General features: G+C 41.6%; 1 protein-coding gene across 1 annotated transcript in view; it reads right to left on the bottom strand.

Moving 5' to 3' along the window:
* Nucleotides 1-2,089: 2,089 nt before the first annotated feature.
* rapgefl1 (Rap guanine nucleotide exchange factor (GEF)-like 1) overlaps nt 2,090-26,062 on the bottom strand; it is a 50,324-nt gene continuing 26,351 nt past the window's right edge. Inside the window, exons 8-15 of the mRNA XM_079827108.1 lie at nt 25,640-25,762; nt 24,252-24,430; nt 23,431-23,521; nt 23,000-23,050; nt 22,480-22,567; nt 10,360-10,424; nt 8,645-8,699; nt 2,090-2,226 (exon numbers count right to left, since the gene is read on the bottom strand). Of these exons, the coding sequence (XP_079683234.1) occupies nt 2,102-2,226; nt 8,645-8,699; nt 10,360-10,424; nt 22,480-22,567; nt 23,000-23,050; nt 23,431-23,521; nt 24,252-24,430; nt 25,640-25,762 (777 nt within the window). The 3' untranslated portion in view covers nt 2,090-2,101. The remainder of the gene's footprint in view (nt 2,227-8,644; nt 8,700-10,359; nt 10,425-22,479; nt 22,568-22,999; nt 23,051-23,430; nt 23,522-24,251; nt 24,431-25,639; nt 25,763-26,062) is intronic.

Genomic DNA, 26,062 nt, shown 5'->3' with positions numbered 1-26,062 from the left:
TTAATAACCCCCCCCCCCCCCCTCCCTTAATTAGAAATTAAGCTTTGTGGTTTTAAGCAATATAAAACAACACCATTATTGCACCAAATAAACACTGAGGCAGAGCGTCTCGAGTGCTCATCACAAGAGGCTTTATTTTAGATGCATCTTTGACTCATGTCAAGAAAAGAGGGCAGGGCAGTATTGCTTGCCCAGTCCGCCGTGTCTTTCATTAGACATGTCTGAGTTTCAGAGAATCGCACTGTAAACACGGACTTCTGTACAAAACCAAAAACAACAAGAGAATACCCGCTTTAAAAAGGTCAAATAAAAACAAAATGAGAAACTTTAAACAAATAAAAACAGCAAAATCCAACTAAACCACCTACATGCTGTACAATTCATCCATTGCAGACAGACAACGCAAAAAAAAAACTATGCAACCAAAACAGAGGATATGTACAAGTCATCTGTAGTGGATAAGAAATGATATCAAACCGAAACAACAAAACCAGCGAATATGCTATACAATTCTTTCATCGCAAACCACAGACTCTGCTGGGTCGTCGCCTTTTAAACTGTACACATACTTTTTTTCTTAGATTTACAAAACAAATATTCTTCTTGAGAATCCATCTCATAGCTCTTACATAAAATAGAATCATATTCATATTTATTTTGCTATTTACATGACATATGTACAGTGCGGCCTTACAGACCGTCCTTTATATGACCTCAGGAAGAGATCCTGAGAGAGTCCAATCCAAGACAAGTCTTCCCGTACAAAGACCTGACTTATTAGCTTGGGATCGTTCAGGAGAAAACTCGGGTGCAAATAAACACTTTTCCAGTCATGAGAATGAACTTTTCCATTGGCCCTTTCAACATAACACAAGGGCATATTGAAAACAAGTGCTTGAACAAGTAAAGCTTGACTTGAAACAAAGCTGGGCCAGCAGGAACTACTAATATTGACGGAATATTACATAAAGCGTTATTTCTGTCCAAACATAAGATAAAATACTGCATTTGGTCTTTTCTCTTTTTGGTCTGTTACTAATCGTTAATAAATTAACAGCAGTGAAAGTTAAATTTGGCTTCAAGATGGCAAAAGCAAATTATTATCAGTATTTTTGCTTGTTTTTCAGAACTAACATCTAAACATCCTTAAACAAGATATATTTACATTTTGATTCAAATGAATTTGAGAAGCAAAATTGCATAAGACATTAAAATTGGTTTTCAGAGTATACAAACAATAGTTTTATTGTTTTAAATATAAATCTAACAAAATGTAGTGTTCTTTATATATAATATTTAAATTATATATTAAATATATAACAATTATTTAGTGTTTTTAAATGCAGCAAATATTAAATGTATTATTATTATGCAATTTTGTTTCAAGAAAAAAAAAACATTCTTGAAAAAACAAGTCAAAAATATTGATCTAATCAATTTCCTGTACATTCACTTCAATGTCCAGTTGAAGCGAATTTCTTCTGTATTATGACTTCGTCATTTACATTATTCAGGTTATTTATGAAAACTTCCTGTACGTTGGAGCTGGTCTTGGATTCGGGACTCATTTGATGGCTGGGGATCCATATTGTTCAGAACACTAAGATCTAACGACTGCAGCCGAGTTAAACAGGGTTGCAGTAAGTGCCAATGTTGGCAGGGGAAGAGGGAAGACCAGAGGTCAGAGTTCAAGAGGTCAGATTGTCTCGTGTATTTTAGGGTAATGAATGGACAAAATGCAGTCTGTTTCTCTGAAGGCCCGGATGAAAAGCATATTCCGGTTTGGTTCAGTTCAACTGATGGCAGTGCAATCAGGACAAATTTCCCTTCAGTCGTGAACAGCGGAAAAAAATAAAGGTAGAAATGAATCCAGATCCCTATGCGTGGTCATAATTAACATTGACACAGAATCACTCAAAGCACAATGCACACCATTTTCATGAACAAATGTCCTCGTTCAGTGATTCGGAAGCGGAGCCTGAGATGATTGACAGCCCAGCTGGGTTGATCTGTGGCAATGGAGAATGAAGGGTTTGGTGTCTGGGTTTATTGGGGGAACAAAATGTTTTGTAGATATGGCTTGTAGATACGCTTGGTCCCTTCACATGTCTTTTGGCTCCAGCTTGCTGGACATGTCGAAAAGCAGGTTCTGATTGTCGATGACCTGCAGCTGCCGAACATACGCTTTCGTCTGGAGGTGAGAGGGGGACGGCTCGGCCTCCATTGCTGTTAGAAAGACAAAAAGAAATCAATTAAAGGAACTGGAAGAAAGAAATCCGAAGAAACAGACGCAAGTCATAAAATATAAAAATACTATTTTGTAAAACCTTATTATTTGTTTAGATAAATGTATGCAATATTTATAATAGTACACACTGGAGTTTGGAATAAATAAGTTTTTTTTTGTTTTTGAACAAAGTCTCTTATTCTCACCTAGGCTGAATTTTTTTGATCAAAAAATACATACACATTTGCATAAATTTTTTTCTATATGAATATATTTTAAAATGTAATTTATTTCTGTGATGGCAAAGCTGTATTTTCAGCATCATTACTCCAGTCTTCAGTGTCACATGATCCTTCAGAAATCATTCTAATATGATGATTTGATGCTCTATTATTGGTGCTCCATTAATAATAATGGTTCTTATTAAATGTTGAAAACTATCTAAAACGAGCTAAAAATTTGCAATAACACAATCAGGATATTCAACCATATTGAGACACATTTTGAGAACAGGATTGCTAGTAAACAGCATATCCTGCTCTTTTGCAAAACATAATTTGTGTGTTGTGTTGGGTGATACTGTGGCTGACCACATGGTGGCGTGGTAGAGCTGGGATATCGGCGTGCACGTACTCACAAACACTCATGTCCAGCTGACCTGACTTTACATGCACAGCATCCGTTGCTAAGCCACACTTTTCAAAAAGAAAGTGAGCGGAAATAAAAGAACAGAGACCGAGCGAGAGAAAAAGGAAAGCAGCTCTTTCAGTAGCTATAAATAGATGCACGTTGTCCTCTCTGATCTCAAGAAGAAAAGTGTCACTCCGACTCCGCATCAGATTCTATGGAAGGCATTTGCTGCCAATTTTAAGTCAATTAAATGGAAAAATATTTTCATTTCATTATAGAAAACTTTATGCAAAATATGTGCCAAAATTGAAAATTAAATTATTTCATTTTCAGTGACAATGCATCGTCCCTGTCTAATTGAAAAATAAAATGCACTTTTTAAATGTCATTTTCACTACAGTCTCAGGGCAAGACTGCCAATATTAAAATGAAAAGGCAAACGTGAAAAAGAAACTGCAAATAAATGTTGTACATTTTTCTCTTTCGTTGGGTAATCGTGGCATTATCCACTCACCATAATATATGTATTAGCAAAATAATACCATTTTACTATATTTTTGATCAAATAAATGCAGCCTTGGTCAGTTTACCTTTTTCAAAAACATTAAAAAAATCTTACCTACCCCAAACTTTTGTACAGTAGTGATCATTAATCTTATGTTGAGGCAAAAAATTAATACAAATCACTTAACCTTAGATGTCCACTCCCCCATAACATGTTTTATTAAGCTGTAGTTTGTTTGTTTGTTTTTACTCATGTAAAATTCATAATATGAATAATATGTAAGGATTATTCGATTCAATTTGATGGAATTGTATTATTAACTGCAATGTTTAAATCTAAAAAATAGGCTTAAAAAAGCAGAGGTCAGATAATTTGGTCTTTTTTATACAGAATTTACAGGTACATTTTTTATACAGAATTTCAAATTGAAGTATGAGCATTTGCATGAGTATTTTCTCATTAATGTCTTGGAGCAACATTTGAGATTCTGAAATAATTTCCTTGGTGATTTTTCTTTCCTAGCAGTAAAAACAGAACTGATCAGCGATCATCTGCTTTGAGCTGCAGCATCCTTCCTTTGACACGTTGACAGCAGGAGCGCATTAGAGACAATTACAGAGTCATTAAGTCTCACATCCGAGCAGCTCCCCCAAAGTTCAAACCCGCTCTAAGGGAAATGGAGTTGTGCATGGTCTTACAAATGTCAATGGCTGCAATTTGTCCATAGAAATGGATGCCCTCTGGCCTCAGCACATCACCAAATGAGCCTCAGCCACCCTATAGAAATGTCATTGCAAATGGGGTCCGGTTACGGATGGAATGTCACGTAACACCAGCATACATTAACAATGTGATGAAATATTATCTCACAATGCAGTTTTAATTGTGCAACGATAAAGCCAATGGGATGTGCTGTTTTTGGTGCAACTAAATGAAAATTCTTTGCTGCGCATAGAGAAAAATGTCTTGTTTTTTTTTAAAAAGTCCACCAGACTGAAAAAGTGCGGTGTGCTTTGCTGGGCATCAATCCCTTTAATGGAAATGGATGAGGGCAATCCATTCAGGTAGATGGAAGGAGAATGAGCCCTGATAATTACAGCCCTCATTCAGAGGAAGAGACAGGAAAATAAGTGCCCTGACGCACAAGACCTGCTGCTCACCTTCAATAGGCTGACATCAGAGCCATTGTACAGCAACTAAAAGAGTACAAAGCTCGGATAAAATAATAATAATAGGTAAAAGCTGAAATGTTTTATTTTCTTAGTGATTCATTATAAAAATGAATAGTTATATTGCTCCTAAACTATGGTGCAACATGAACAAAGACCCTTTAAGGTAAGTCGCTTCACTCGGGGGCCATATTGGCAATTAATACACTTCCATTTAAAAGATTGGGGTTGGTAAGAATTTTTTTTTTTTTTTTTTGTAACAATGTAAAAGTCACTTTTTTATCAATTTAATATGTCCTTGCTGAATTAAAGCATTAATTTATTTTTAACAAAATATTTTTCTGACACTAGTGTGTATACAAGTTGTTCCTCTATACTTGAATAGGAACCCGAAAGTCTGGATGTCTAGGTTGTTTTAATAACATAATTTACAACAAAGGTATCATAATTATTTTACTTTCTTCTGCTCAAATCTGGTATGGCTAATGTGCATTCTAGAGGAAAAATTCCTCTATTAAAGGGGACCTATTATGCAAAAATCACTTTTACATGGTGTTTGAACATAAATGTGTCGCTAGTGTGTGTAAAAATCCACCCACACAGCATTTGTGACGTCACATTGCTTAGGCCCTGCCCACTAATGCTGATGAACTCTTCCCTATTAGCATAGACCCCGCCCTGAATGAGCTGTACACAGTCAGCAATAGAGATGTAATCACAACCAAACAGATGTTTTAGTTTTTGGTCGAGAGTCCGAGGCACGAGCTGTACAGGCTCCGCCCTATTCTGGAAACCGGGGTGGGGAGCAGCCGCTCATTTGCATTTAAAGATACATGCACAGAAACTGCATGTTTTTCCTTACAATGGGCATTTACAACATGGTATGATAAATTATCTGGGGGGTACTTTGAGCTGAAATTTCAGAGACATTCTAGGGACACCTGAGACGTATATTACATCTTGTAAAAAGGGACATAATAGCGACTGCCATATTGAAAGTTCTGATATTTGATTGTTCGCTTTCTCATAATATCTCTGATATTAACAAAAACTACAGATAAAACGTTTCAATTTTTGATATATTACAAGCTAGTATGCAATTAACAAATACATAAAGTTGCAATATCAGATGAAAATCAGACAAGTCGTGTCTTGCGCATGTGTTGGAATCTGGCTCAATACATTTCCTCATGACCTGTTCTTGCCATGATTTCCTGTCATATCTCCAATTGATCTATGTATTGAGTTAAAAATAGCAAATATAAATATACATTTAAAAATAACTTATTGGATGTTTATGGGTGATTGGTTGTCAGGAATATTTAAAAAAAATTAATTCACTATTATTTTTGTGAAAATAAAAAACATTTTATAGAGAAGTCTCAATCCAAAAATCTCATCCAAATCTCTTTTTTAAATAATAAATCATTGTTGAACCCATTACCACAACTACATCTGTTTGTTTGTTGTTTACCACTTGATGATCATAGAAATGGTAGTTTAAAATGATAAGTGATAATGATACAAGTATGCATGACAACCTCAAAACAAAGCCACATGGAGAGGAAGGAAAAGAGAAATCTTTTGCAGGGTGTGATGGTGCAGACGCTCTTTAAAGACATGCCAGATGATGCATGAGACCGATCGAAAGCTGTGTAGGTGCGTACGGAGTCACGACTTCTCAACCTCACAGAACGTCACTCTTTCCATGGAAACCACGTTTTGTTTGTGTGATTGTTAAAATTTGAATCTAGGGAGTCGAGTTGCCAAGGCAGTGAATCTCCTAAAAGTAATTGTAAAATAGAAACTAACATTCAACTAATCTGAGCTACAAGAAAACCCCAGTCTGAGGTCAGCACAAAAAGGCACCTAGTCCATACTTTAAATACCCAATAACAGTATCAACACAAATAATGCAGGGTTATTATAGGTCATTAAAACTAATGGTATGTTTTACGCAACAACAATGTACTAAAAACAGAAGTTTTTCCTCTGCATTTTTCGCACACATTCATATGGATCTGTGAAACAAACGCTGTATTATTCATGCCAGGCCAGTAGTTGGTTGATGTCACTTTGTAAAGAAAAACTACACGCCTATAGACTGAACACGTAATACACATGCGCATGACGTCACCATTTTCACAAATTCACGTTTTTGTAGCTTATGATAACGATATCGTTTTCGAAAGTTGCCGTTTTTAGGCACCCAAAAGGCGTTGCCAAAACACATAAAATGTTTCCGTTTTCAACTAAACAGCCCCTAAATTAGAAATCAAAATGAATAAAAACCTATTTAGACAACAGGGGTGTAACGGTACACATATTCGTACCGAACCGCTTCGGTACAGGGCTTCCGGTATGGTGCACATGTGTACCGAACAGTTCCGAATGCAATCTTTAACAGTTAACAGTCGGCTTGTTTTATGCATGGAACAAACTTCAATCCGAGTTCCCACACAAACATATTAGGTATTCTGTCCATTTTATCACGAAATTAAAAAGATAAATGTGCTTTGACGCTCTTTAATGTCCCGTGACAGATCACAGTATAGGCGTGTCAGTTCAAGCGGCGGCGCGGCGTGCGAATGAACGCTATCATCTCTTCAGTCAAAGAATAAACATGAATCAACAGCTAAAGGTATGAGGATACATTACAATTTACTGAAATGTATAATATGTTGTGTAATCGCTCAATCAGTGTTTCAATGGTGCAAAGACCTCAATAAAACAGCTTGTAAACTATGTAAAGTAGCATTAAATTTACCTCAGGCAAGTCATTAAGTGAGAAATGCTGGAGAAATGAATACTAGAGAAATGAACTCTTTCGCTAAATATATGCACTATATTAACCAATATATTCAATATATTCTACCTAACCTGTTAGTGATGTCTTGATTATTTCATGACAGACACTGTGTATAAATGATTATATTTAAACAACGTAAAAACATAATTTTATAATTAGATTTAGAAGTTAATGCAAAAACTGCCTAATGTGAAGTTTACATGTTTGCATACAATTTTATTTGAGTGTGGATTATTATATCTAAAAGAAAATAGCAACTGAATTTAGGCTAATTTGGGCTCTGTTGTTATATTATAGTAATGTGCAAGTAAGGGCTCCTTTTATAGTTTACACTTTACAGCATTAGCAGAGATTTAAAAAAAATATCTTTAAGAAACTTTTATTTTTAATTAAATTAATTTAATGACAGACACAATTTGTTCAGCAAACCACTGTATAATATAAAAAAGCTATTTTATATTTAGTTTTCTCTCCCTTGCTGTACCGAACCCATACCGAACTGTGACTTCAAAACCGAGGTACGTACAAACCGTCAGTTTTGTGTACCGTCACACCCCTATTAGACAGTAAAAAATGTAATTTTACTAAAAAAGTAAAAAAGCACCATTTATTAATATTACTAACTTAAATAAAACACTAAATGTAAAATCAAAAAATAAATATGAATATAAAATAACACTACAATAATCAATGTTATTACTCATAATTCACATGCAAACACATGTACAGCAGCAAATCTGTCTGTGAGCACAAATGTTTTGAAGTGCTGTCCAGGTGTTGCATGTATTTGTGTATACACACACTGTGGGCATGGGCATGGCCATGTGCTTTTGTGTGTGTGTGTTTGAAGTGGTGCCCTGTGGCTCGTGGCCCCGAGGGCTGTGCTGTCCTAAGCAGATGGGCTGTGGCAGGGTGGAGCAACAGTCTCCTAGATCTAATCCACTCAGACAGGTGTGTGTGTGTGTGTGTGTGTATGTAGGTATGTTGTTATGTTGGCAGGTGGAGACATGCTCTACTTTTGCACTAATCCTATTTGACAGGCCAATGTCTGTCTGTCTGTGTGTGTGTGTGTGCGCGTGTGTGTGTGTGTGTGTGTGTGTGTGTGTGTGTGTGTGTGTGTGTGTGTGTGTGTGTGTGTGTGTGTGTGTGTGTGTGTGTGTGTGTGTGTGTGTGTGTGTGTGTGTGTGTGTGTGTGTGTGTGTATGTGTGTGTGAGTGTGTGTGTGTGTGTGTGTGTGTGCGCGTGTGTGCGCGTGCGCGCGTGTGTGTGTGTGTGTTTGCGTGCGTGTGCAAAAATACACATACCAAGCTGTGTGCTCCTATACCGCCTGATGCTTCGCACCATCTCGGCCACTTTGTGCTTGGTAGAGAAAAAGAGACAGAGATTTGATTGACACTCAATCATTAATGATATACAATGACAAAATAATGTACTTGTGACTTGTGGAAGGATCAGGGCTTCATATAGTTCATTTGATTCTTTTTAATGATTCCTTTTGTAATTTTGTAGGGGGAAAAGAATGCACAATGTTTGGAAAACAATTCTTATTGCATTTACCGAAATTGCGATGATCGACGGCATGGTAACCATAGCAAAGTTCTGGTGTCTTGTGTATTTAGTATCCACTATTTTGACGAAAGTAATAATACAGCGACCAAAAACTCGTTATGTTCTGCAATTTTAACTAAACCAGAGGTGTTCGCTTTGTTTCTGTTTGTAAGGCTATAAGTGTTGCCATGACATATTCTAAGCGTTTTGGGCTTGTTTGGGTTCAGTTAATAAAGTTTGGGTCACGTTTATGAGGATATTAAAGGGGGAAGATGAGGTTCGTGATATTTTGGTCTTGATTTCAATATAAAGCATTTGAATTTATCTTGGTTTATTATGGGCTTGTTCTTGTTTGCTGTTTTTTCTAGCAAGATCTGTTAATACAAATGAGTCAAAGCTCATGTGATTTTCTTGAACCACACACATACAGAAGAGAGAAACCTCTCTTATGCGCACTTAAATATGTTATTAACTAGTGTTTCAGTACGGTTCCAAACAGACAGCGTAGATTTTCTGCGGTTGTCACTACCTGTATTTTTCATGATAATTTGATTGTAGAATGTGGTTGTCACTCCCGTAAATTACTGAACAGTGTGTGTAAGCATTAAAAGGTGAACTGACAACCAAATTGAACTGCAGTGTGTATGTGGTCACTATATCCTCATCAGTCTGTTGTGATTTTGAAATCACTTCAAGTAATTGGTTGAACAATTACTGATTGGCTTCTTGTCCTGCGTGATGACTTCGATCTTCAACCAGATGGGACTGGACAACTATTCTGAATGTTCCGATCTAATCTGACTTCTGACCTGTAATGTTTGCCTGAATCATAATCATACACTGCTTGTTCGTTGGCCAGAGGAGAACTGGCACCCTGACTGAGTCTGGTTTCTTCCAAGGTTTTGTTCTCCATTCTGTCACCTGATGGAGTTTTGGTTCCTTGCCACTGTCGCCTCTGTTGCCTTTGGCTTTTGGCTTGCTTAGTTGGGGACACTAAATATTCAACTATATTACTGATCTGCCCGCATTGACACTATATGAGAATTGAACTGAGCTGGACGATGACATCACTGTGAAACTTCTTTGAAACAATCTGCATTGTAAAAAGCGTTATATAAATAAAGGTGACTTGACTTGACTTGTCCTGAGTCAAAAGAGCCCAAACAGACATAAAATCATGGAAATCATTTGCTTACATTATTTAAAAACATTTTTTTAACCAGTTTAATTTCTTAATTCTTAACCCTATTCTTAAATAATGTCTATTTTTTCTTCTAAAAAATGAAGAACTTTAAAACCAGTTGGAGGTTTTAAAGGTTAGAGCTAGTCTGTACAACAAAATATTTATATAATTATAGCTTTTTTTAAATATAAAAGAATTCTGTGGTCTGTCCTCGTTTAGGTAGCTAGGCAAATATGCGTGTGCATTAATGTAAGCACATCATTACTTCCATTATATGTGCCAACTCACCATCTTTTCGAAATTAACCAGCTCCCCATGGAAAGTCTTACAGCTCTCATGAAGGAAGGTCAGATCTGCAGAGAGAGAAAGAGAGAGAAAGAGATTGAATGCACAATAAAGGGAACGTCTCGGTTACGGATGTAACCCTCGTTCCCTGAGGAGGGAACGGAGACGTAACGTTAGTGACTAACGAATGGGGGTTTCGCTTAGAAGCCTATCAACTTCGAGTTTTGAGAAAACGCCCAATGGCGTGCCAATGCCATGGGGCATGCGGAATTTGCATACGTAGCTCCGCCTCACTGCGTGAGTATATAAGGAAGTACGAGGCAATATCGCATTATGTTACCTGCTTGAGGAGCCAAGACTGAACTCCTGCGTTCCAGGCAACACAGCTGATGTGGCAAGGGGACGTTACGTCTCCGTTCCCTCCTCAGGGAACGAGGGTTACATCCGTAACCGAGACGTTCCCTTTCGTTCAGTCACTACGACGTAACGTTAGTGACTAACGAATGGGGGTCCCAATATAATCCCGCCACTCAGCCGTCTTCCAGCGCCCTGCGTAAGTGTGAGTTCCCTGTCGTAAGACTAGTACGGACGAAGGACTCCCACTTAACACAGGATTACCAAGGTACACTGGGAAGCATATCCCAGTGAGGGAATGCCAAGATGCCTACCCGTGGGGAGGACTTAAGAGACACATATGACCCGGAGAGGGCTGCATATGGAAGATCTCTAGGGTACCAGCCGAAGGTGGATTTTTAACCCTAGGGGTGGCGGGGACACGCCAAGGGAAGAAACCCGCTCACTGCGGAGACTTATGGTGAAATACACATGTGGGGGTCGCCGGAGGGAACCATGCACATGGGGCACCTGGCCGGACATGAGGGTCTGGCTCGAGAGGGCAGACTGAACTGATGTCGGCGTCGACAGTGCTGGAGGAGCTCAGGGCTCTCGGGGAGCTCACCTGAGGAAAATATCGCACGTATCCAGTCCGTGGAGTGGAGTGGCGGGCAAGCGAAGACACCTGAGCCTGGCCCATCACCGGCCCCTCGGGGGGGCGAGTACATAGTCGGACACTGGCTCCACTCGGAGATTGTAGAATCTGGCGAATGTGTTGGGTGTCGCCCAGCCTGCAGCTCTGCAGATGTCTGCTAGCGAGGCGCCATGCGCTAGAGCCCAAGAGGAAGCCACACTCCGGGTGGAGTGTGCCCTCACACCAAGGGGACATGGTCGGCCTTGCTGCTGGTAAGCCAAAGCAATGGTGTCCACTATCCAGTGAGACAGCCTTTGCTTTGAGAGAGCACTTCCCTTCCGCTCTCCACCATAACAGACAAAGAGCTGGTCTGAGGTCCTGAAACACTGCGTCATGTCTACGTAGGCGCGGAGAGCGCGTACTGGACAGAGCAATGCCAAGGCTGGGTCTGCCTCCTCCAAAGGCAGCGCTTGCAGGTTCACCACCTGGTCCTTGAACGGAGTGGTGGGAACCTTGGGCACATATCCAGGCCGGGGTCTCAGGATCACGTGAGAGTTAGCCGGCCCGAACTCCAGGCACGCTTCGTCAACCGAAAATGCCTGCAGGTCCCCGACCCTCTTGACTGAGGCCAATGCGGTCAGCAGAGCCGTCTTCATAGACAGAAACTTAATATCGACCGACCGCAAAGGCTCAAAGGGAGGTCTCTGCAGAGCAGTTAGTACTACTGCGAGGTCCCAAGAGGGTACGAGAGGAGAGCGAGGAGGATTCAGTCTCCTAGCTCCCCTCAGGAACCTGATGACCAGGTCGTGCTGACTTACCTTTTTGTTCTCCAAGAGATCGTGGTGGGCAGATATTGCGGCCACATATACCTTGAGGGTGGAGGGAGACAGCCTTCGCTCCAGCCCCTCTTGGAGAAACTCAAGCACGGACCCGATCGGACATTTCCAGGGGTCTTCTTGGCGGGAAGAGCACCAGGTGACGAAGAGGTTCCACTTCAACGCATAGGCATGCCGAGTGGACTCTGCCCTAGCGGAAGTGATGGTGGCGACCACCGTAGGTGGTAGGCCACTCGAACCTGCCGGGTCCCGTCTAGGAGCCACACGTGGAGGTTCCAAAGGTCGGGACGCGGGTGCCAATGGGTGCCCCGTCTCTGAGTGAGGAGGTCCGGTCTCAGAGGAATAGGCCAGGGAGGGGCTGTCGCAAGGAGAATGAGTTCGGGGAACCAGGTCCGGCCGTGCCAGTACGGGGCGACCAAAAGGACCTGCTCCTTGTCCTCCCTGATCTTGCACAGAAGCTGTGCGAGTAGGCTCACTGGGGGAAACGCATATTTGCGTAGGCCCCGCGGCCAGCTGTGCGCCAGTGCATCCGTGCCGAGCGTGCCCTCGGTCAGGGAATAATACAGGCTGCAGTGGGAAGAGTCGTGGGAGGCAAACAGGTCTACCTGTGCGTCGCCGAACTGTTCCCAAATCAGCTGAACCGTCCGGGGATGGAGTCTCCATTCTCCCGGGAGAGGCTGAAACCGCGAGAGCTCGTCGGCTGCGTGGTTCAGGACTCCCGGAATATGGACAGCACGAAGGGACCTCAGGCGCTTCTGACTCCATAAGACGAGATGGCGGGCGAGTTGAGACATGCGGCGGGAGCGTAGACCGCCCTGGTGGTTGATGTACGCTACTACGGCCGTGTTGTCTGTCCGGACAAGCACATGTTGACCCTTCAGCAACGCTCGGAAGCGGTGCAGGGCGAACCGTACTGCCAGCAACTCGAGGCAATTGACATGCAGGAGGCGCTGGGGTCCTGTCCAGGAGCCCGCGGCTGCTTGTCCATTGCACATGGCACCCCAGCCCGTGGCAGAGGCATCCGTCGATACGACAACATGCCTGGAAACTCGTTCTAAGGGCACACCGGCCCGTAGAAAGCTGAGGTTCGACCACGGGGTGAGTGTCTGTAAGCAGGCCCGAGTCACTTGGATCCGGAGCGTGCCAGACTGCCATGCCCATCTCGGGACTCGATCGCGAAGCCAGTGCTGAAGCGGTCTCATATGAAGCAATCCGAGCGGCGTTACCGCGGCTGCAGATGCCATATGCCCCAGGAGCCTCTGAAAAAGTTTCAGTGGAACCGCATTCTTGCTCTCGATTTGTCGGAGGCAAGTCAGCAGAGACTGCGCGCGCTCGCTCGAAAGCTGCGCGTACATGGCGACCGAGTCGATCTCCATACCGAGAAAAGAGATCCTCTGCACTGGGCAGAGTTTGCTCTTCTCCCAGTTGACCCGAAGGCCCAGACGGGTTAAGTGGTGGAGAACCAGATCTCTGTGTCCGCAAACCTGCTCTCGAGAGTGGCCTAGTATGAGCCAGTCGTCGAGGTAGTTCAGGATGCGGACCCCGTGCTGCCAAAGGGGCGCAAGGGCTGCCTCGGCGATCTTCGTGAAGACGCGAGGGGACAGAGATAACCCGAATGGGAGAACTGCGTACTGGTATGCCCGCCCCTCGAAAGCAAACCGTAGGAACGGTCTGTGTCGAGGAAGGATGGAGACATGGAAGTAGGCGTCCTTCAGGTCGATCGCTGCAAACCAATCGTCCGGACGAACGCATTCGAAAAGGCGTTTCGCAGTCAACATCTTGAACGGAAGCCGGTGAAGGGATCGGTTCAAGATGCGAAGGTCCAGGATTGGCCGTAACCCACCGGTTTTCTTGGGTACAATGAAGTAGGGGCTGTAGAACCCCGACCTCATTTCGGCTGGAGGGACAGGCTCGATCGCACCCTTCGCCAGTAGAGTGGCAATCTCCGCACGCATGACGGGGGCATGGGCCCCGGTCATGGTATAGCGGACTCCCCTGTAACGGGGAGGAGCCTGCGCGAACTGAATCGCGTAGCCGAGCCTGATGGTCCGGGCAGCCCAGCGGGACAGCCCCGGAAGCTGAAGCCAGGCTTCCAGAGACTGCACCAACGGGGTCATCCGGACGACAGACGTACCCTGGGTGGGGCAGCGAGGCAGCGTTACCGGCGCGGACAGGGGAGGCTGTTGGGCGTCCCCGGGTCGGAGCACGGTTAACGGCTGCGCCCTGACAGAGGAGACCAGGGAAGGACTCGCGTTCCACTGGGGTCTGCTCTGCCAGGGGGCTGGCGACAGAGAGGGATGCGAGTGGCGAGACCCGAGGGTGGCGCGCACTGTCATCACCGGTCTCTGGGTGCTCAGAGACAGGAACATGAGTTCTTCCCAAGCGCTGCTAGCCCGGGGGCCAGCAGCGGAAGGATTTTCCCCCAGCCCTCCACCGGGGGAAGGAGAGGCCCTGCTACCATCCCCTGGGAAGAACTGGAACCCATCTCTGAGTTGTCCACCTCCATCCTGGCGTTTAACCAGTCTGGGGAGCGGACTGGGCGACATCCTCAACCACCTCCACGGCGCGGCCCAGGTGAAGGCTGCTGCTGGGGCCGGGCGGGAAGAGGGAGGGCGCCCTCGGCGGCGAGCGGACTGAGGCGACTGGGCCGGCGGCTGGTGCAGCAGCTGGCCGCCGGGGCAGTACGTGTTGCAGCCTCAGTCTGCTCTGGGGCGGCCGAGAACTGTTGGGCGCAGTTCTCAGCCGCGCCGCCGAAGAGGCCAGCCTGGGATATGGGTGAGTTGAGGAGGCGGGCCCGCTCAACGTCCTCCACATCACCAGGTAAGGCCTGGTGTTCTCCCGGACCACAGCTGTGGACATCGCCCGACCCAGGGAGCGTGTGGCCACCTTCACCGCCCGGGGGCGGGGTCAGTTGCGGCACGCAGCTCAATGAAGAGCCCTGGGTCGGCTCCACCCTTGTGCATGTGCAAAGGGGCGGCGGCCTGCCCGTAGCACTGCGGGACCACGCCACCGAAGTAGACGAGCCCACAGGCTTTGGGGGGGGTGCTTAGGACAGCCACACCACGCCACGTCAAAGCCCTCTGTGGACACCGTAGTGCGCAACAGAGAGTTCAACAGTGGGGGGGGAGGGGGCCCCAGTGTACCCTAGGCCGCGGCCCCATCAAGGGCAGAGAAGGCGGAGGAGGCCACCAAACGGTCGCGAGAAGCACGGGGACTTCCGGGACCGCGTGATCTCCTCATGCACCCCGGGAGCGAAAGGCATTGGGGGCGGGGCCCAACAGCTGTCGGGTGCCGCCCCCAAAAACCAATCGCGCAACCACGAGCACCCGCGGCTGGGCGGAGTTCCACACCAGCGCGAGACTCGCGGCTGCCCGAGATAACATGGCTGTCAACTTTAGGTCAGATCAGGCAGTGCTGACACACCCGGAGGCGGAGCACAACCTAATCGTCATCCCCAAAGGACTCCAGCCCACCTTGGGATGCGGCGATCGACATCTCACTGCTATCCGGAGCGTGAACTGAACGAACGGGGCGTCAGAGACGGGCCGTAGATTCAATCCAACACTCGCGGAAGCGATGTATGAGAGGGGGGTGTGGCCCGAGGAATGAACGTCGGGGTTCTTAATACCACAGCACCGCCCTCAGGTCACCCTGGCCACCAGCCAAAGTACCATCTCACTCGGGGACGGTAGATTGGGGTGTGGCAGAGGGGACTCTCTCTCCTCACGGAGATCATTGAGTCTCGACCGTGACATCGCGATGGTCACGCCCCCGCAATGGAAACGTGACACATCCGCAAACACTGCCCGTGCGCGCTGAAGCCCAAACACGCTCGAGCAGTGAATGCGTCCTCAGACAGCAGCGGAAAATCGATCGCACCCGGAAGTGCACGGGCGAGCCGTCTTGAAAAAGACGTGCCACGCGCAAGCTCTTTTTGTGAGAGGAAAACCTTGCAGTCGATGCCGAAGCGCCCAGGGAAACACACACCAGCTGTCAGGCGGACCACTGCACAGATCAGCAGGCAGGAAGTATGCGATCACTGGAACGCGCCGTCACACCAACACCGACTGGAAAGCTGCTCGTCTCGAAGAAGCTGACAGAGTCTCAGAAGGCTGTAGGAGTGAAGAGGTAGGTACTCTTGGCTCCGAAAGCAGAAACATAATGCGATATTGCCTCGTACTTCCTTATATACTCACGCAGTGAGGCGGAGCTACGTATGCAAATTCCGCATGCCCCATGGCATTGGCACGCCATTGGGCGTTTTCTCAAAACTCGAAGTTGATAGGCTTCTAAGCGAAACCCCCATTCGTTAGTCACTAACGTTACGTCGTAGTGACTGAACGAAAGGGAACTGTTATGTAATGACATGTCATCATGCCATCACTCGTTCAGCCAGGCGTCTTCTTTCTGGCTGAGCTGAAGCTTGACGTTCACACGCAAGAAAAGAGAAAGAGAGAGAGAGCGAGCGAGAAGGAGAAGTGAACAGTCATCGTGTCATGATGGGTGATCTGTCAGTACCCGGGCCAGGTCTGGTGAAAAAAGTGAGAGAGACAGGTAACATGAGAGGATAGGAGAATGTTAGAGACACTACATGCTGTCAGGATGAGTGTACTAAATACAGATGATTGAGTACAGAGAGAGAGAGAGAGGTACGAAGTATCGGCCAATAAAAGTCATTATCTGCAGGCTTACAGTTTCACACTACTGTTTGAGCCCTGCGGTTCAGCGTGAGCTCACTCTGTCTGCACGTTTCAAATAAGTGATCTATGCAGGCCTACTATATGGTGGTTTTGTTGATAACTGAGACCAGTTTGAATTTAAGGTGTATAGAACAATGTTGTTTTAAATTGTAATACTATTAATAATACACAGAATTACTATTTTTACTGTATGTTTGATCAAATAAATCAAGCTTTCAAAAACATTCAAACAAAATCTTACCAAATGGTAGATTATATGTTGCATCAAATATGTTAGCCTACTCCCAAACAAAGTCCTCTTTTAATCTGAGTGATTTGTGAATCGATTCAAATGAATCACTGAAATGAATCACTAATGTAAAGCAAGTTTCTTAGATTGGTGTTTTCCTTTCGATTATCCATTATTGCTGCTTAGCATGCTTTCTTACTCCAATCCTTTCTGAAATTAATTCAGTATGCCAAGGCCGTAACCATGTCTTGAACATTGGGAAAGACCATTATTTTTTTTTCCCCGAGTTGGGGGGGAATGTTATTTGGTAATTTTTTTAATAAAAGAAATTACATAATTAAACGATTAAAAGGGATTTAAGGGAATAACGAAATAACGACATAAGAACACTAAAAAAATCCAGGTCTATTGTAGTTATTAAGTAACCTAATCAATTTAAACTATTTGCAAATAGACCCAATTTATATATGTGTATGTCTAATATGTCAAAAACGCAAAACGTTCCTTGTCTCGTCACATTCATTTATGAATTACATTAAACATATCATATGAATCAATTAATAGTATATTTTTCTATTTAAAACGGCGAAATTTTATAAAAATGTTGAGTAGTTTGTATCACTGGACATTACGGTCGGTCGCTGAATATTTCAATCATAAAACAATCGTCAAATATTAAATGTTTAGCTACTTACTTGCTACAAACTCTTTCTTTGCTAAAACGAATGTGTCACATTGGAATTCACACTCGTCTTCTGTGAACAGTAAGCTCACTCATTCTGAAAGTGATGAGTGCTGTTAGACCGCTGAGGAAGACCAGCCTATAAAAGGTAACTTAAAAAAAAAAAAAAAAAAAAAAAATATATATATATATATATATATATATATATATATATATATATATATATATATATATATATATATATATATATATATATATATATATATAAAACCCAGAGCAGATAATATAAATATTGTCCCCTGCCAATATTTATATCAAATAGTAGGGTTTGCTCATTTTTGAATATTGGGGGGGACTTGTCTCCCTCAATGTCAATGGTGGTTATGGCCCTGCAGTATGCAGTATATTATATAGTAGGTTTTCAGTATGTTTTTCTTCCTAATACATTTGCAATACAATAATCACTGACAATATTTGCCAAATTTACAGTATACAACCAGTGTATTGCTCAGTGACTATTGCCTACAATGCAAACATGTAGTCATTTTTACAAATATCTTGTAAAATCTTTTTTAAGGTTTGTGATGCTGCTCTGTCTGTCTACTCATGTGGCTTTATCTGTATTCTGACGGTGGGGAATCCCTGGAGCTTTACGGATTTGAACACTGTGTTGCCTAGATGGTCTGCGGGCACTGTGAAAGTGTAAATTGTCATGTGTCTGCTGGGATAACGATGTTAGAGGATGATGTTAGTACAGTAGTTGACAGACAGTGTTATTTGTGTCCAGAAATTTCTTCTGATCTGAAATCCTGTCAATGTGGATACAGCAGGATTTGTGTATGTATTTATGTTCGTGTGTAATATAAATGCATTTGGCATGTCCTCCAGTGAATCAGCTTATGCTGATCATGCTGTATGCCTGAGGACAGTAGCCACGTCTTATCTTCATCATAAATATAGATGGATATGTTTAAAACATCTTCTCAAATGATGTGGGTGGACACAGTAGGGGCTAAAATTGTGACCTTGGAAAGAAAGCTGAAGAAGTCGTTTGGGATGTTTGTTTGTGATGGCAGGGCGAAATGTGACACACGTGTTGCATTTTTAATGTTTGGCTTTTTTGTTAAAACCGCCGCAGAGAAGCAGGTCAGGAGGTGAAGCGTGATGAACTCCTACTCTTCTTTCTCTCCTTCTCTCTTTCTGTAAGACGTTTTACTGGCATAGTTAAAAAGGCTTTGTCCTTTCAATTAAAAAAAGAAAATTAAATGATAATAATAATTAATATTGTATAAAATACATGGGCATCGGAAGCAAAAAAAAAATGTGGGTGGGTCCTCCCCCAGAAATGTTTTACTGGAGTAGATGCCATTTACATTAAGTGCAAATAGCCTGCCTTGTTTACTAAACATCTGGTTGGGACAGACAAAACTACGAAGATACTAAATAATTTGCAGTGGCATTAGTGTAGGGGTAGTGAACATGGCAGAAAGTTTTGCCGCAAATTGACTCGAGGTTCAAATCCGCCTTTTGCAGAGCTTGCTCTACTCCCTTTTCCATCACATATTACAAATTAAGAAAACATTCGAAAAGTGGGAATAAAGCATCTAACGTGTGTTTAATAAAAAAGTGTTTGTCAGTTAGGGTTAAGTGAACAGACATGCGCTGAATTGAGACAGTAAAAGTGTCCCACCCACATACAATGGTTCCGACGCCCATGATACAATATCTGGAATAATAATAAACTGAGCAGTTTCAATAGGGTCGTCAGACAATAATAATCATAATAATAATAATAATAACAATGGTCTATTTCCCCAGTTAAAATATCACAAATTAATGTGTATTTGACAGACAAATACAATCCAATGTATTGTACTTTCATTTTTGTTTTAGTAATTTGGTTTTGTGCTTTTGTCTTTATTTTTAAAATAATTTTGATATAGATTTTAGTCTTCCAGTCTTCAGTGTCACATGTTATCAATGTTGAAAACAGCTGCTTAATATTTTTCTGGAAAAAATATTATGGTGTGTATATATTTTTTTCAGAATTATTTGATGAATAGAAAGTTTAAAAGAACAGCTTTTATTTGTAAAATAAATCTTTTGTAACATTATAAATGCCTTTACTGTCACTTTTGATTGATTTGATGAATCCCTGTTGAATATTAAAATGCTGCGAGGGAACTTATGGGAACAATTCAGTATTTTATTAAACGAATCAGTGTTTTGTTCATCCAAATGAATCAGTCTGCTAAAATGAATCACACTTGTCAAGTTACTGGTCCTGTGTTCATTGTTCTTGGGCCTGTTTTTTTCCTAATTGTAAAGTCAGGCTTTTGTCTGAAGTCTGTGTGTCTTGTGATAGAGTCATGTAATGTGTGTGTCAGAATGAAACGCAAAGCAACGCTCAGCAAAGACTTTGATGCTCAACTCATCCTGACAGGCTTGAGTCATGAGCACCTACAGGGAAGGAGACAGAGAGTGAAAAGACATGGAGAGAGACTACAGACATGAGAGAGGACAGATGGGACGGGAATATGACAGCTGTGCGTATCGTATGAATGTGTGTAGAAATGTGTGGATGAGCATATATTTAAAGGTGTGTGTATGGTTTTAACATCGGAAGGGGGGGAAGAAAGAAAATTAGGTAATTATATATAGGGAGTGCAGAATTATTAGGCACGTTGATTTTCTGATCATATTTTTTTTCCAGGCACATTTGACCAATTCCAAACCACAGTAATCCTAATAACTACTATTGATTTAGTATTTAATAATGTATAAGTGATATATAATTGTTCATGAAGGCTGGAAATGAAAATCACCTTATATTCAGGTGTGCAGAATTATTAGGCATGTTTTCTTTTACAGATAAATTGAGCCAAAAAAGAGATTTAACTCAGACTGAAAAGTCAAAAAGTATTAAATGCCCATGAGAAGGATGCAATACTAATGCAATACTAGACATTGCAGTTAAGGCATGACCATTGGACAGTGAAATGCTCGTTGGGTCAGCAGGGTCAGACAAAAACAGGTGGTGAAGAAAAGACACCTGTTAACTGCAAAAGAATTAAGAATTAAGGTGAAGAATTAAGGGTGAAACCATCAGGAACCCTTTAGTCTCCAGCGCCACCATTTTCCAGAGCTGCAACCTACCTGGAGTCTCCAGAAGTGCAAGGTGTCAGGATCTCAGAGACTTCAGTTAGGTAAAGAATCCTAAAAAATGACCCCCACTAGATAAGAATCACAAGCTGAAGTGTTGTAAAATACATGAAGCCTGCTTTTTTATAGGCTTTATAGGTTTTATAGGTTGAGAGTGACTCTTGAAGGACCAGCACCACATCCTCTAGTACCACTGTTTGAAGAATTCATCTTCCAGAATCTGGCAGTACGTTTTGGGAGTTCATTTTAGTCCATCCTGAAGTCCGTTTTGCAGAGATGGACTAAAAATGAACTCCCAAAACGTCTTTTCTTCACCACCTGTTTTTGTCAGATCCTGCTGACCCAACGAGCATTTCACTGTCCAATGGTCATGCCTTAACTGCAATGTCTAGTATTGCATTAGTATTGCATCCTTCTCATGGGCATTTAATACTTTTTGACTTTTCAGTCTGAGTTAAATCTCTTTTTTGGCTCAATTTATTTGTAAAAGAAAACATGCCTAATAATTCTGCACACCTGAATATAAGGTGATTTTCATTTCCAGCCTTCATGAACAATTATATATCACTTATACATTATTAAATACTAAATCAATGGTAGTTATTAGGATTACTGTGGTTTGGAATTGGTCAAATGTGCCTGGAAAAAAAATATGATCAGAAAATCAACGTGCCTAATAATTCTGCACTCCCTGTATATATATATCATATCTAATATCATATATTAGAATGAGTTCTGAGTATTGATGCTGAAAATTCAGCTTTGATATCACAGGAATAAATTACATTGTAAAATATATTAACATAATTATAATTATATTTGCTAACTGTTAATGATCAAATAAATGCAGCCTGGGTGAGCACATCTTTAAAAAAACATTTTAAAAAGAATGTACGAATGTAAGAAAAACATTATAATAGAAAAAGGTGCAACAATGTGTCAATGCATTTGCTGTTTTAGCCGTTACTGTTTGAGAAAATGTGCTTTGAGCCTCCAGTACAAGACCTCTGTGTAATTATATGCGTGTTTTTCAGGCAACCATTTGTGCATATAAGCAACAAAGTGTGGATCAGGTTTTGCTTTTATTATGGGGACCAAATACCCCCTTAAGCATGGTAAAATTACAGAAATCCTATATTGTGGGTCCACAAGGAAAGCCATAAAGGAGCTTAATAATGTCTTAATGACAATCTAAAAACACAGAAGTGTTTCTATAAGGGTTATGTTTAGGGTTAGAGAAAAGAACATTTTAAATATCATTAGCTCAAAAAACAAACAAACAATGGCAGTCCCATCATAAATACACGTGTTTGTGTGTATCACTAATGTGTTTTCATGCATGTTGATCCCTGGTGTATGTTTGGCTGCAGGGGGTCTGCAATCCTGTATGTAAAGAGCTGCAGAACAGAGGGACGGTAATTAATGAGGCGGGGCCTTTCAGACCCACTTCAAATCACAGAGGCAGCCGCGGCAGGAGGCGACTTTATGGAACACATATGGACAACAGCTGAAGGAAGAGACTGAGACTGTACATGTGTGGGACTCACCCTTTAGCAGCAGTGGAGTGAAGGGTATGAGTGGGGCTCTCAGGCTTGCTAGAAGGTCTCGGTATGACTTGTGGTTCCTTGAAGGGTCCTGTAGCAAACATGAACATCATCAACATCATTACAAATGCTGTCAAATAATGTCACACCAGCCTTCAAAGTGAAACAATTGTATTGCTCAGAGGTTGCTCTTTCAGAGCTCAAGAGACTTAATGGAGTTCTGAGTTATGCTGCATTCAAGTGTTAACTCAGAAATAAAGTATTTATTTAGAAATAACGAAATATAAGTATTTATTTTACTACAAGTACTGAGTAGAAACAAAAATAGACACTTTTTGATGTACAATTAGAGATAGTTCAATAAAAGTTATAGTTATATTAATTATAGAACAGTTTCCCCCCCAAGAAAAAGCAGGAAACCAAAGCACAAGTCATTGTTTGCTCTCCATTTAATCCCATTGCTGTCTAGAAAAAACAATTAGAGATATTAAAGACATTTCATTTGTGATTTTTCTTCGCTTACCGCAACGCTCTCAAACTGCTGAAACTGTTTCCGGAACTTTCCTGGCAAACCCTGCCAAAACACACACACATATGCAATAAGTAACCGATACGTGGCAATTAAATCTCTATTAGGAATCAGATGGATGAAAACCAACACATATGCAACACAAGACATATGAGGCAAAAAAAGCAGGATTTAAAGGTTTTGGATTTTATTAAAAAAAAGCATTATCGGGGACAGGTTGACATGGGAATATTTCCTTCGGAATGGCACAAGCTGATTCCGTTCCGTTGCCATGACAACTGCTAATAGCCTCCTGCCAAGAATAACACTCTGCGCTGACTTCTTCAGAACGAGAGTAGGCAGAGGTGCTAAGAGACTGTGTGTGAGTGTGAGAGAGAAAGAGAAGTGAAAAAGAAAGAGCGAGATTAACAAACAAATGCACTCACTTCCCAGGTCAGACGTAGGCGGCTGACTGCAGGGTTGTCCAGTCCCAGAACCAGCGCCAGGAACGACAGCAGATCCTGCTGCTGTTTACATCTAAAACACACACACACACGCACTGATTACATACACAGACCCGATAACGAATGAGGCAGTGTTGTTATTGTGTTAAATATTAGATGAAAAACTTAACAACTAAGAATTAAGTAGAATTACATTTAGCATTAAAAAGTATTAAAATAACTAAAACTGACATAAAAAGTTGAAGCAATATAGAAGTTGTAAACTGTAAAAAAACTAATTAAAAAAAGGTAAATGACAAAGCCCATAAAATTACTAAAACTTAAATTACAATATTTTTTTTATTAAAATCTAATTCAAAATATTAATAAGACCTATAATAGTCAATAAAAATACTAAATAACACTAGAATGTGAATAATAGGTGAATAAACTTCAATAAAAAGCATTGAATTTTTTTCCCTGAAGTCACTTACGACATTAGTCAAGTTTTCTTTCACCAAAAACAGATTAATTTATTTTACATGACTCTTTTTCAGCATTGTTCTGACCCTTTGAATGAAGCAGATGTTTATTTGCTACTGCACCTTTAAGACTGTATGCAAATGACCTCTGCTATGATTGGCTTTGCATGTGAAATCACTGCTAGCACCCCCTTCAAGTTGCTGAATACCGAGCAGGTGCTGATATACGTAGGTGGTCATTTGTTAACATGTTCACGGTTCTGACGATTTCTGAATAGTTCATTTTTGTCACCTTCATAAGCGGATTTAGCTTGTACCCTACACAAACACATATACACTCACAAGGCTGCAATCTTGATGAACTTGCGCAGTAGCTGTATCCTCTTTGGAAGCGACTGGCACTGCAGGATCTCAGTGGCGACCCAGTGCTGCACTTCACTGCATCGCTGCAGGATCAGCTCCAGGTTGAGGGGGCGCCAGCGAGCCTGTTCCCCGTGGAACACGTAACACACAAACTCCACCTGTCCAAAAGAAGAAAAAAAATCAAATGAGAAGAGGAACTAATATACAGGGAAACAGGGAAAACATTGCATAACGGGTCATAAAGGTTTATTGTTTTTACATGAACTTTGCTATTCGACTAGCCTTGAACTTAAAGCCAGTTTTCTAATGCACACATTTGATTGGAATGGAAAACTACAGTGTGTATTGTAGCTCTAGACTCGAGTCTTGGTCAGACTTTGTAGTAACCCAGTAGCAATTAAAAATATGCATACTGACAAATTGTGATATATTGTTGACCATTTTTGGACAGTGTTATTTCAGTATTTTTTATATACTGTTGTATTATTTATTAATGTTTTAATAACATTTTAAATTTATTTTCAGTGCTTTTATTGGGATATTTTCAGATGGGTTTTTTATTTTTTTTATTTTTTTTTATGGATGGGGTTACCATTAGTGCTTTTGTCATTTGTATAATTTTTTTGTATTTTAGTATTTCTATATTCTATATAGCTTAAAATCATGTATTCATGTTTTAGTCATTGTAGTACTTTTCAGTTAGTTGTCAAGGCAACATTTTTTTTAACCTAATATTTATATTTACCTTTATTTCAACTCCCAAAAACAATTTTAAATAGTTTTCTATCTGTTTTTAATAGATAGATTATTGTTTTTATGTAACAATAACAATAACTGTTTTAGAATTTTTGAAAGAAGCTGTAGCACAGAAATAGACGTTACAATACAATCTGAAAATCTTAGACTCAGGATCAGATTTATTTGTGCAAAAACCTTGAACTAACAAAAATTTGGTTTAAATTAACTAATTATTAACTAATAAAAAGTAAATAAATAAATGTTACTAATTTAAAAATGGCTAATTAATTGTAGCTCAACTGAAAAAAAGCATGACACCAGAAAATAAAAAGTCAAGGGTTTGATTCCCACATTCATATAAAATGTACCCTGAATGCACTATAAGTTGCATTGGATAAAAGCATGTGCCATGCGCACAAAAAACAACAACTAATAGCCGGCTTAATGCACAGGCCACAAGGAATTTGTCCTTTGAGAATGAATCTCCTGATATCTGCCAATTAAAATGGTTGGAAGCATGAAATATTTTGATATTATTATGTGCACAATGCAATAGCTGTATGCTGGACTGTCAGTGTGTGGTGAAGCAGTGCTGAATGCTGATTATTTGAGGGCGGTAGTGCCCTGACCTCATGCACACAGCTGAAGAGTTCCCAGTCGAACACCACCAGCTGATTGGCCACCTCCTCTGCACTCATGTCATGGAGTTTGCTGTCGCCTGGTGACCAGTGGATCTCCTCAGGGAGAGGTATCTGACCGACAAAGAAATGTGGATCAGAATCACCAAAAGACACTGAGGGGGACAAGTCAGTATGGGTTTTTTAATCACTTCTACATTTGATGCCCCCAAGCCTTGTCTTTTTGCTTACGTCCTTGGGTTTCTAACCAGATTTTCTCTTACACAGCGAAGCTGAAATACAAAGTTCTGTCATGAAACTCTAGATGGCGCAGGTCCTTCACTCTATCTGCTTGCAATCACATCGTTATCTATAGGGCACAGCTGATTGGTTCCTGCTGTATCAGTAGCCAATGAGCTCGCTGCTTAACCTTCA

This window comes from Gobio gobio (genome assembly GCF_949357685.1).
Source record: "Gobio gobio genome assembly, chromosome: 1".
Lineage (NCBI taxonomy): Eukaryota > Metazoa > Chordata > Actinopteri > Cypriniformes > Gobionidae > Gobio > Gobio gobio.
This window is presented reverse-complemented; position numbering and strand designations above follow the sequence as displayed.